Source organism: Pyxicephalus adspersus, chromosome 3, assembly GCF_032062135.1.
Source record: "Pyxicephalus adspersus chromosome 3, UCB_Pads_2.0, whole genome shotgun sequence".
NCBI classification, from domain to species: Eukaryota; Metazoa; Chordata; class Amphibia; order Anura; family Pyxicephalidae; genus Pyxicephalus; species Pyxicephalus adspersus.
Genome location: NC_092860.1, coordinates 98837815 through 98850472, shown reverse-complemented (window position 1 = coordinate 98850472; position 12658 = coordinate 98837815). Strand labels below are relative to the sequence as shown.

Here is a 12658-nt window from a genome sequence, read left to right as displayed (position 1 = left end):
AAGACAGAAACGTTGGAGAATGGTCTACTTGAGGACAATATTTGGTAAAAATATGGGCAGAATCCAAAGTTGGAAGTCCCGAAGCCAAACTGAGTTCTAAAAGCACCAGTTTCTACAAGAAAGGGAAGAAACATAACCCAAAGGTGGAAATCTCATGATAGACATTGTAAGCATAGCCTCCCCATGCTCAAGCATTGTATAAACACAAAATCAAAGATAACCCACCAAATTTAAAGATCTGTTAGAGTCCATGGGGTGACTTGCAGGAACCTTGTCATTGGCAAAGTACAGACACCCGAGAAGTTTCAGGGAGGTAATCTCTTAGATTGTAAAACTCTTCTGGGCAGAGTCCTTTCCCCCGTCTGTATCTATCATCTGCAAGCCCTATTTAATGTACAGTGCTGTGTAATATGTTGGGGCTATATAAATACTGTTTAATAATAATATAATTATTCACTAAAAAGCTCTCTGTAAAGCAGATAGTAAATACATGTCCTTACTGACCCCATTTAACAGAAGGTTACTGCTGAAATGTGAGATCGGTTCATCAGTTAGAACAGTGAATTTCAACCACTGTGCCACGGCACATTAGTGTACTGGTAAAGCAGTGCAAGACTTAGAGTATTGAACAAGGTTTCAGCTATCCCTGAAACCCCTAAGTTACTATAGGTGGGCAGTAGGTGTGGACATATGATTGGAGTTCCCCATGAGTCTTGCAAAAAGAAGCAGCATCGGGGACATGCTTTCTGGATGCTGTATGGTGGAAACAGAGAACAGAACATGCATGTATAACACTCCATACAGTAGATGAAGAACAGTCCCTTGGTGTTAATCCCTTCCATCGTGGAAACAGTCAGTATATGAGGAAATATTAAAAACATCCAGTGACCTCAATATAGTATATGGAACCCAGTACCCAAAAGTCACTTTCAGACTGTCACCATAATGTCCAGCCCAGATAGATCTGGCCCTGACATCTAAGGCTCTTGCAGAAATGTAGATAGGTCTCAGAAAAAAAGTATACTGGTAGTGTTTCACCCAGCAGAAATAACAAAAGTTCTAGTATCTAGTCCTCCTGTAGGCAGCATTATAACCCTAATGTCCCTAAATAGATAATACAGTAAAATTATTAATATTAATACAGAGAGACACTTTTACAAAATACATAGAGAGAAACTGTTTTACATGCCAGATCTGTAATTTTTGTTCAGCCAGACTGGTCCAACTACCTTTGACAAACAGCACAGCTTTAACCTGTACCCCAGCAGAAGCAGAGATTGGTTAAGAAAACACCCAACCTAAGGCTGCTGAAAACTCTGGAGCATAAGTACACTAATAAGGTAATCACATCACAGTACAGAAACCAAGCATGATTGCCTCCTTTGCGCTTGCCCTCCCTTTAATAACCCATGCCCACATACACAGGATTACAATATACTCTTTAGTGTTCCCCCCAGCCCCTTTTACCCAGGCGCACCACCCTGTACTTTTCAGTAACCATTCGGCTGTTTTTGGGTGCAAAGTGTTTGGTCACAATACAGTCACCAGCCTATCATTTCTTCGCACCAGGCTTAAAAAAAAAATCTGAGTTGAACACTGCTTGGATCAAAACAAATCTGCACACTTGAACTAGCTGCATTTTAGGATTGATTTAGTTTATTCATAACCACATCAACTTTTCAGATCTGCCTGCAGTTCAACTTTAAAATGAAAACCCGGTATATGCAAACTATTAGTCTGAAAATGAACCATGTTTCTATCTTCTATCCCATCTGTGCATGCTTGTGCTTAGAGGAGAGAGGCTGCTGTAAGCACTTTATTGCCCACTGTACCATGCAACAGCTCTATAGAAATCCCAAGATCACTGTGAACACTGCATCAAATTTCTTCTAGTTCAGGTATCATTAACACATTGTTCTGTAGTCATTGCTGTACAATTCATTCTTTATAGAGGTATAAATATATATACATATACATTGTAAATAAATTTTCCAAGTCAAGTTTATTTACAAAAAAACCCCATTATCTACAATTAAAGTGCAGGTGAAATGTTGACAAATTACCAGTGTTATGGTTTATGGTCTGTGCTTTGGTGTGTCTTTGTTTATGCATGATACATAAAGGCATATGCTATCATGGTCCTCAGCCACATTCCCAGTTGCTTTTCAGTAAAACTATGCCAAAGCAAAGCTAAAATATAGGTTTTAGTGTATTTGTGGTGGTTTCACAGTGTAGGCTTGACTTCTCCCTTGAGTATTAGGCATCTCTGGAAGCCTGCACATATTCAGTATCATTCTACACACTCAAGGGCGTATGAAATCCCAGTTTACTCTTCAATGGAAACTGCAACCAGGACTGCATAATCGCCATGTACCCAAAATTTCTTGTCTCTTTCTACCGAAAAGAAAATGTAATGGGGTTTCACCCAACATGATGTTACAGGTGACAAAGGAGCGGGCTAGGCAACAATAATACAAACTCTGGTTGCAGTTTCTAGTATACAGGGTTCAGACTCTTGGGGTGATCTTCAAGATTTTAAATGCAAGAGCATGCAACTGAATTGGCCTAGGACCAGAACAGGAGCCATTTTATGAACCTACCCCCAACCCCACATGTCTGGTTTAAAGCTACCATTCAGCAGCTTATGGACAGTAAGGGTGATATTTTGTAGAATACAACTGCGTTAGGTGATCCCACAGGAGGCAATTATCAGCTTGTCATTTTGTTGTAACCTTTTGCTTACAATGACCACTCACAACAAAAAGTAACTCACATAACTCGCTCAAAGTAACATGTCATGTCAAATATTTAATTTATTTCAAACTTGTGGATATTTTTATTGCTTTGTTATACCTTTAGATTCAGTCCCCGAATCTTGTTTTAACCATTTATTCATGCGTTTACGGTAAGCTACGCTACCCTGCTGAGAAATGCACTTCAATGGCTTAAGAAAATTATCTTTCAATTACAATATAGCACAGCACGACAGAAGAAATTAACGTGACATTTTCAAGACCATGTGGAAGAGCACAGTCCATACCTGAGAAGTTGCCTACATGTGTGCACTCATCCATGACTCCTTTCATAAATAATGAAGATTCCTTCTGAAGAGCTTCATTCCTCTTTGTGGTTTCTCTCTTTCGATGGCTGCTAACACCAGCAGTCATTGCTTGTCCTACATATGACACTTTAGCATCAGCGTGGAACATGAAGCCATTATGGTCGCTACTTGGCGCTTGAAGAGGATCAGGAGATAATGGCTCCCGGTTGCGGTTAAGGCGGAAAAGGCTAGCAGCGAGTTTTAAATGGGTCAGACTATCCACACTGCTTGGAGAGTTTTTAACAAAGTCCTGCCCCATCTTGAAAGAATCAGCCTAAAAAAAATGTCAAGAACCAAATAAACTTACAGACAGATAAACAATTTAACCAGGTAATGTTCTTGTATAATGTTGTAAAAAGCACCCACAGACACTGTTATGGCATAACAGAAATTGGAATCTTGTTTTAGCAAATTCTTTACTTCGTTTGAGCATGCAAAGCATAAAATAAAATGGTCTTAAGACCTTAAATATACCTGATGTTACCAATGCTTCCTCTCCACCATGTCTGAAAAAGTCAGTTTCACACTAGGTCTCAAAAGTGTAACTGTGTGAAATAAGCCTTACTTCATAAACACATTGTAACATCATTTTTACAGTGTTTTTTTGTTTTGTGCAGTTTAGTTTGTACTTTGATCTGCATACTCTGTCACTCTTTTTATATGTTTTTTACTACATATATGAAATATTTGTTTTACAACTAAATACACAACAAAGGATTCCAGGAGCACTATGATTAATCAACAGGGACAGCTCGACAGAGCAGTTTGCTTTGTAGTTCTGTCTGATAAAAGCCTTTCAAAAGCCATTCTGAAAGAAACTCTCCATTCTACTGATGACTTTAAATTTAGTTTTTCTCCTATATCTCATTTTGTTCTTACAATAACAAAACAAAGAAACAAGGGGAAAAAACATGCAGAAAATCACTATAGATACCTTAAAAACTAAAAATCTCTTCCTAACCTCTGAGTAACTCATAGACAATGAAGACACATATAAAGTCATGTTTAAAGTGTAGTAACAAAAGTTATGGATACTGTTGACTTTTAGTTGTTTCATATAGTACCTTATATCATTTTATATCACTAAAGAATAAGGTGGTATACTTGGCCAAGAAAAAGACACACACAAGGGTATATTTAGCTTTTCAATTATTCAGCATTAATATCCATAGATGTAAAGGTGTACCATGAAAACGTACACACACCATTGCCTTCAGAAGCGGTTTTATGGCAGATATTGCAGGACTGCTAATCAGGACTCATATGAACTCTTGATTTTTGACCATGCCTCCTTCCTTTACAAAATCTTTTTGGGTTTCCTTGTATGTACTGTCCATTTTAAATTCTTTAATTTCACTATGGCCAATCCACAACCGCCCTTTTTTTTTTTTTTTTTTTTTTTTTTTATTGCTGCTTAACTTCTTTTTAGAATTCATAGCTGACTTGATGACTGCAGGCTGGCCAGATTCTAAAGCAGCAAAGCAACCCCAACGCATAACATTTTCACCACCATGCCTAAAAGTTAGAATTAGTTTTTTGTACTGAAATGCTATCATATGTGTTTGCTAAAAACGTGGCGAAACAAATGATTTAGCAGTCCACGGCACAGTTTTAAAACACTTGGTCTTCGTCAATGGAAAACTCCTGTCTTGTGCTAATTTTTGTTTTGGACAGCAACTTAATTTGTGAGCCAGTAGACCAGGACAAAATTTAAGTCTTTTTAAATCTGTGCCATGTCTACATTATTATTCTGACAGTGTAAATTCTTTATAAGAGTTAAATGTCTACACAACTTTTCTATGACCCCACACACATTGATAGCAAAGAGACAATCTGATCCTTTATAGACATGGTTTAAAAACAAACAGGTTCTACTTGCATACTGCCTGAAGAAGGTCCTAATCATTAGTATCTATCTCAAACAATCGTTTCTAATTTCATCGATTTGAAGAAGTTGTAAATGAAGGGGGTAAAAAATGTTTTTTTGGTTAATTTCAAATATGAGAATGAATACAACATGATAATCATTTTTTTAAATATATCTTTCGGCAGTTTAAATAAAAGGCTAAGGTTTGCCTGCTCCTATGTGTTGGAAAAGTTTCCATGCGGTGCACTTATTTTTTCATATAACTTTATACTACAAATACAAACAAGGGGTATACAACTACTATTTGTGAATACAGCTCCCATTACTAGCCCTCATCGCACCTTTCTTGCTTAGCGCAACACAGGGATCTCTGTTGCTGTTGGAGGCGAAGCAATATGACTGACAGGTCATATGACTGGGCTTTCCTTCTTGTCATTTTGTTCATTGCGTTGCTTTGGCTTTGTTTATTTTTTTTAGAGCATTGGTACAGCCATGATAATGTTAAATCCCCTTTATAATCCTAAAAATAAAGCATGGCAACAGATTACCAGATTACTTTCTAGGGTGTGAAGAAGCATCGTCCATATGTTCTTCTGGGCAAATTGCAGCCTGTATAAGTTGCATTCTGGATATACCACTAAACAAATTGTGCAAAACTGGCTGTATTCTACACCCAGGGGCAAAGGCAGACACAGGGTGTAACAAGTTGTGGAGGTGAACAATGTCAATTCCCCATCCTTAAAGGACTAGAGGGGACTAGCATTATAACTATTACCAGCTTTAAGTTGAAATGCAGTTAATAATTCAATAATTGTTCAGTTTGTTTACCTACCCCACAGTATTCAAGCAAGTGCAAGATTTCATTCTCATATACTGTCTGTGTAAAATATTGTTTCTCCAGCTCCCTCCAGTTTACAGCTTTGCTTAAAACACCCTAAAAGAAAAAAAAAACATTTAGAAACTTTAAATGCTTCGCAAAATAAAGTGTAGCCTAATAGGCCTTGTTCCCACTTGTGTTTCCCAGAACGCTCACTGGCGATTTCTGTGCAAGCTACCTGAAGGACAACACCCTGCTAGCTGCTAATCAGCTACTACTGGCCGAGTGTTTAAAGTAGGTTGTAGAGGTTGTTGGATGTTCATTAAACATCCCTAGACACCCTTCACTTCACCATAGACCCAGATGCAGATTGTAGCATTAAGCTGCAGTTGTCAAATGGTAATCAGTATGAAAACAAAGATTTAGAATATTTCACACATTTTTTAAATGACAATTTTAAGCAAACTATCATTTAAGGATTCTAGGAGACCATCATGAGTTTTAGTTGGATTCCAATCAGCTGATTTTTAGTTGGGGATCACATCAGTGTGGTAATATCTTAGTGAAGAGGTTTTCAATTCGTTATTGAAAAGGGGAAACGTTTAGAATACAGGCAGCAAATATGAACTCACTGTTGTAAAAACCCCCGAAGCGGTTGACCAGGAAAGACATGGGACCAAGGGAATTGGTTTTGGCCAATTAGTCACTGCCAATGATGCCATCTGGGAAAAAAAAACAGATCAAAATTATTTTTGTCTTCCCTGATGTCATTACCCTGCAAAAGTTGGCTGCAAAAATTATCTTCAAAATAATCTTGACAAATAAAACATTGTTTGTTGCCAGCATTTCAAAACCATGGGAAATAGCAAGACAAAAAAATAACATAACTTAAAAAAGTATTTAAATTCCAGAGAAAACAATCTGATAATGTTGTTAAAAAAAATCTACTAATATAGTTCACTGACCTACCGTAAAAACTATATTTTATTATTATTAAATTTACATTATCAAGTACATGACCCAGGTCTCGAACACTTTTAAAATACTCAATCTTATTACTCCAAGTCTGTTAACCTGCTATGTCCATTACAATCAGGTGGTCACTTGTGTCGGGTTTGTCCATGTTTATGGAGAATACAGCAGGAATACAAAAACTGTGCAGACTGGAAGAGACCTTTTAGTGTTTGTTTCCAGTCACAACTGAATGCCTGAGTGCTGTACAAACACCACTATGCCGTTCTATAAGGAGGAACCATGTCACGTCCTTCCCATTAAGAAACAGCAGCAGTTGTTAGTTGTTCAGTCCCAAAAGGTAAAAAAGTGAAGCCAGAGACCAATTCAGACCGCTAGTCTCAACTCCCACCTTTTTTTAAATGTGTATCAAACCTGCATGTCAACAGAGCTTTCATTTAATTAAATGTAAAGATAATAGTACCTCATAAAGAGAAAGTCAAATGACCTAAAATCCTCTGATCAGGCCAGGTAGCCCAGTCAGCAATATTTCCAAACTGAATGAACATCAAACAATTTTAGAAATGCCAGAACACAATAACTTACATGTCCTCCCATTGAAATCCCAGTCATGCCCAGAGGACCATACCCTTCTCTTTCCAGCCAGTGTAAGAGGGCAGCAGACTCCAACACCAAAGCTCCACCCATAACAAACAAATCAGAAACATTCTTAAGGCTTGATCTCCTGCAGTACAAGGAACAGAAGACAATGGTTCAGTTGTTTATGCACAATTACATTTCATATTTTTGGATGCAGATCATATACTAATTGAGGTATGTTAAAGATGTTATGGATAGACGAACGATTTTAAATGAACGCTATATGAAAAACAGTGTGGCAATGAAATACTAAATCTATGGAAAAGTTTCACAAGTATATGATTAATTATTCATCCTTCAATTATTTAAAAGTGAATGATCCTTACACCCCACACATTAAGGTGCAGATAAAGAAATACAAAATAAAAAAGTAAAAGCAATCTAGTTACAAATACTGTAATAATCAAGAGGGCAGGTAGATCAAATATTTGCAATAAATCTGCACATCTATAGTTATTTATACAAAATAAATAGACTTTAACTGTATCAAGAAGCTTCAGTATTAAATGTTAGGAAAATGCAAGCAAGTCAGCATTTTGTGATACACCACTAAAAGCAAGATACCTAAGCATTACCATTTGTTACAGGCAAACAAGAGGAAATCTTACCTTACATTTATTTATTCACAGACATTTCAAATTTGTTTGTACATTGTATTATTTGGCAAAAAGAAAAACTATTGTCAACCTAGAAGCGGTTTAAAACCTGAAAATGGGGCTACTTGAAAGCAGTTTATCATCAAGCACATGAAAAGCTGAATGAGTGAAGCCCATTGTACATTTTAATTTGTACAATGAATATACCGGTATATACAATGTTCAGGAGGAAGCAGGTATTTCATACTCATACTTACACTTGGTCCTTTGGTTTCCTGCAGCCATGTAAGAATTTATGTTAAGGAAAAAGCGTTACAATTCATGTTATTTATGTAGAAAAACAGATACATAGTAAAGTCAAGTACCATGGCACTTTACCAAAATACACAAGCTTTATCAGTACAAATACACAAATAAATATATGTGAAGGTCAAAACTTAGAAAATTTTGCACAGAATTTTAAAATGATGTAGAACATTTTTCGAGTGGAAAGTTGCAATAGCTTAAAAAGGCAAATATCATTTCATTTTACCGTACAGACTTCAATAACAACAATTTATAATATTTTTCAACATAACAGTAATTTTGCCACAAACACTACTGCACTACTTCTCCCTGTAACAGCAATTCCATCTATGTATTGAGGTAAGGTGTTAGGTTTGTAAGGTAGGCTGAGGTTAGGAATCAGTGACTACTACTTTTGTGGGTGCAAAAAATGTATTTTACAGAGCTGAAAGATCTAATGGGAGAATAAAAAAAAGCTAGAGGCTGCAAACCAACGCACCAAGAAAAGATGGTAGACAATGGACAGTTTTCCATCTATACAAAAGATGTGTTGTAGCTGAGAACTGTACTTCAGAGCCTGAATCACTGTAGAAGTAAAAAGATGGTCAGTGCAAATCTGGATACTCAACAACTGACATCATACAAGTTATTTGATCATTGTTGGCAGAATTCAAGGGAAAGCGGTAAAAATATGTGAACATCCATTGCTGCAAACTTCTTCAAAAAATGCTAGGCTTCCAGCTGTTGTGCTGATCCACACAATTCAGTACTTTTCATCAATGACCAGGAACAAGAACTGGTTACGAGTCATTGAAGGTTGGCAATTCTACCCTCTGTATATTGTCCCAGTAAACCTTTGCTTAATTAGGGAAACACACAATACATCTAATAAAGCTAAAAAAATTGGTTCACCTAACACTACAAAGCAATTTTAAAGGATATAGTAAGGATTCTCTAACAACAGGGAAGCCATTCCAGCCTCTTTAAGCATAGGTCGGGCCATTAAGGTTCTTCTTCTCCAGAAATACTATATGACAAAAAACACAGTAAAATACATTTATATAAACCATTTGAGGACAAATGTTGAGCATTCTAAAAATGGATTCCCAAGCACATTTAAGGTCTTGGGTTTAGAACTGTTGCCATTTTACTTCTGGCCTCTAAACTTATTTATGCAGAGGCTGTTGTATTAAACAACTAAGCTTGGGAACCAGCTTGATTCCAAATATAAATTACCAGTTTACGTGAAAAAAAGAATATCTGAACTGCTGCTAAATGCAATGCATGTATATTCTAAGGGGATTATAATGCACAGTACTATGGAGAAAAATCACCATAAACTCAGTCTCCTCTGCCATTTTCAGTTATATCTGTGCTTATAAGTGTTTATTCCAGTGTTTCTCAACCAGGGTTTTGTGGAACCCTAGGGTTCAGAGGTTGCTGGGGGTTCCATGACCAAGCAGCAGTTAATGCCTGTCAGGTCAGTTTAAGAGTTAAATTCTTTCCATTGACCACCATGCTATTATACTTTTAGCTGTAAATATAGTAGGGGTTCCCAGAAGACCTGAAAATTATTTCAAAAGGTTCCCCTATGTTAAAAATTTCAAGGAACACTGGTTTATTCTGTTGGTGGTCTGAATGTTTAAACAAAAAACATTCTAACAAGTTTCAGATAAAAACTAAGGCCCAAAACTATGACTGAGCCCAGAAACAGAAATCTCAGTAACACACAAGACTTTTCAATCAGCAGCAGCATACAGCATAATAGGAAAATCCCAAAACCAGATTGGCCTATTTGGCCATCATTTACAAAGAGGACTCCCCCTATTAGCCTACCATTTTAAAATAATCCACCCAATGTGTATTGTAGCAGCTCGGATTCTCTATAATATGCTAAGTGAGCCTGCTGATGGGTGAATCCTAATGAATGTGATTGACTCATCTTCCCTGTAAATTATGTTTTTTATACAAATCCCTGTTGGAGGTTGGAGTTCAGCCTAAAGTTGCAGTCAGATCAGCATTTATCATAGACTGTTACTTACAAAATCACAAACATAATTCCTGTGTGCCATATAAAATATTCTTTTATCAACTTACATGGTCACCTGTCCCAGCCAGATGGATGCACACAGGCCTGTATTTGCTCTTCCATTCTTTAGGCACTATAAACTGAAACCTGTAAAACAGGATACTGCTCTGAATAACATAATAAAAATCTATTGAAGATGTCACCTTGAATTAATATGACGTTAATAAAGGTATTAGTTACTTTTTATTTCCATTAATATGGAAGACTGATTTATTACTAGCCACCAAATGTGCACATTCTGCGTCCCTCCCTCAGGGGAAAAAAAACAAAAAAGCGGAAGAATAATACATTTACACATGCTAATTTTATAATCTCAGAATTATAATTTTACCTTTCAGAAAATGAAATAAAATCTTTTTTCGCTCTGATACAGAAAGACGTTGATATTACTTAATTAAGCTGAATAAATGTAATAGACATTGTGGCCATAGATACCAGGACCCATAATTACTACTTCAGAAGGAAGCAGTGACAAATGTGAAGGAAGGTGACAAATAAGTTGTGTATGCTTGGAAGTAATTACATTAGAAGCATTTTTATCACAAGCTGCAGAAACCTTGTACAAGCAGCAGCTTTTCAATTTTTAATGGGTAAAAGGAAACAAAAGCATATTTGTTTCCATGTTAGTAACGCACAATGAGCATCAAAGAAGCAGCTGACCACACCAATCAGAAAAATTGATAATTTCCATAGTAATACATCCAAGACTAAAATATACCATTCCAATATAAGGATAACTATTTTGTAGTAAAAGTTCCTTTTTAAATGATACAGTTATTATTTGTGAAATAAAGGGAATGTTTTGGTACTGCACAGCAAAGCTAAGCTAAACGGCATTTGAAATGTAGGGAGTGGACACCATGCTACAACCACAAGATAAGAACAGTGTGATACAACACAAAAAGCCACATGAAGCTGATCAACTCAACTATTCCTGAAGTTGTTGTATAGCAGCAGTAGGACAATAGTTATTGGTTATTCAGTAAGGATACCCACACACATCACACACATTTTATTAGTATGATGGACTTTTTACTGATTCCACCTAAACACCTCCGAGTTTTATAAATATATACATATATATATTTATATATATATATGTGTGTGTGTGATTTTATTTGGACTCAATGTCTGTCTTTTATTAGCAACAAAGGGACCACATTTGGATAACCAGGTTGCCTGTGATATTTCCTGAGATGATATTGCAGTCCTAGCACTAAAGTGGCTCATCTGTCACTCTCTGTTGCTGGTAATGATCATAAAAGATCGCTTCCAGCAACGAAAATTTACCGTGTGCATGCAGCCTAAGCTGTTATTCATGGGTATTACCTCAAAGTTAATATTTGAAGTATAGGTTTAGTTTTTATAATTTTTGTAAGGCAGTTGTTTATAGCAGCATTGTTGTATGAATTTTAGGAGCAGTTTGCCACCCTGCCTCCCCAAAAACTTGAATTGAAATCACTGGTCATCGTTAATGCAAGAATTTGAAAGACATGAGGAATAGTAAATGCTGCAGTTTTTTTTACCAATAATCTGAACGTAGCCTAAGGCTACATTTGCAAAAAAGAAGTTAACAGCATAAGAAATCACAGCTACTTCAGACATCCGTTTCATATTTAATGTCCAGCTGCAAATGAAATATAATTTATTTTATTATCTGTGTAGTTTTACCTGGTATATGATAAAAAAAACAGCAGAATTAGATATCTATAGTGTATTGTCTTTGAATGCATATGTTATGTAGAAATATTTATTTGATCTGTATAGGCAGCTTTAAGTAATTAGGTAATGTTACAGGCAGAAAGATTACTAGAGAATTATGTAAGATGACTAACACTGCTATCAATAACCAAGCATGTCCTCTCCTATGAACTATTTTTAGCTCTACAATCATACCGTTTTAAATCTTCGGGTTTTCCCCATCCTCTAATGAAGAACTTTGTTAAGAGCAATCGCCTGTACAGAACATCTAGTTTACTCAAACCCATTTAGGTAGTCACATCTGTAAAAAGAAAACCAAAATGTCACACAGTAAAAAGCAATAGAGAATACGATTTACATCAGTCCTTTCTCCAAAGCAACTCCACTTGCCATATTAAAAAAACAATAAAGCAAATACAATTGTTATCAAAGTTTAGTTTTTTATTTCAGTCTGTGATCCTTTAAGGGTTATTAATTTTTAAGGGGATGCAAACACTGCAGCTTTCCTTATTAGAGCAAGGAAAGTGCACCAGCTGACTATAAGGAACAAGACATTCCTATTCTGAACTACGATACAAAGAAACATGTTTCC

The 12658-nt window shown here is 36.2% G+C and overlaps 1 protein-coding gene across 2 annotated transcripts in view; it reads right to left on the bottom strand.

The window, feature by feature from the left end:
- The window catches only part of ABHD18 (abhydrolase domain containing 18), a 13084-nt gene extending 2620 nt beyond the window's left edge, over window positions 1-10464 (bottom strand). Inside the window, exons 1-7 of one of the 2 annotated variants that reach the window (XM_072405815.1) lie at window positions 10374-10464; window positions 8776-8861; window positions 8249-8266; window positions 7342-7480; window positions 6417-6506; window positions 5800-5901; window positions 3041-3374 (exon numbers count right to left, since the gene is read on the bottom strand). In XM_072405815.1, coding sequence (XP_072261916.1) covers window positions 3041-3374; window positions 5800-5901; window positions 6417-6506; window positions 7342-7480; window positions 8249-8266; window positions 8776-8810 — 718 coding nt within the window. In that variant the 5' untranslated portion in view covers window positions 8811-8861; window positions 10374-10464. The remainder of the gene's footprint in view (window positions 1-3040; window positions 3375-5799; window positions 5902-6416; window positions 6507-7341; window positions 7481-8248; window positions 8267-8775; window positions 8862-10373) is intronic. The other variant, XM_072405816.1, reaches the window with a different exon arrangement.
- Between the last annotated feature and the right edge of the window lie 2194 nt (window positions 10465-12658).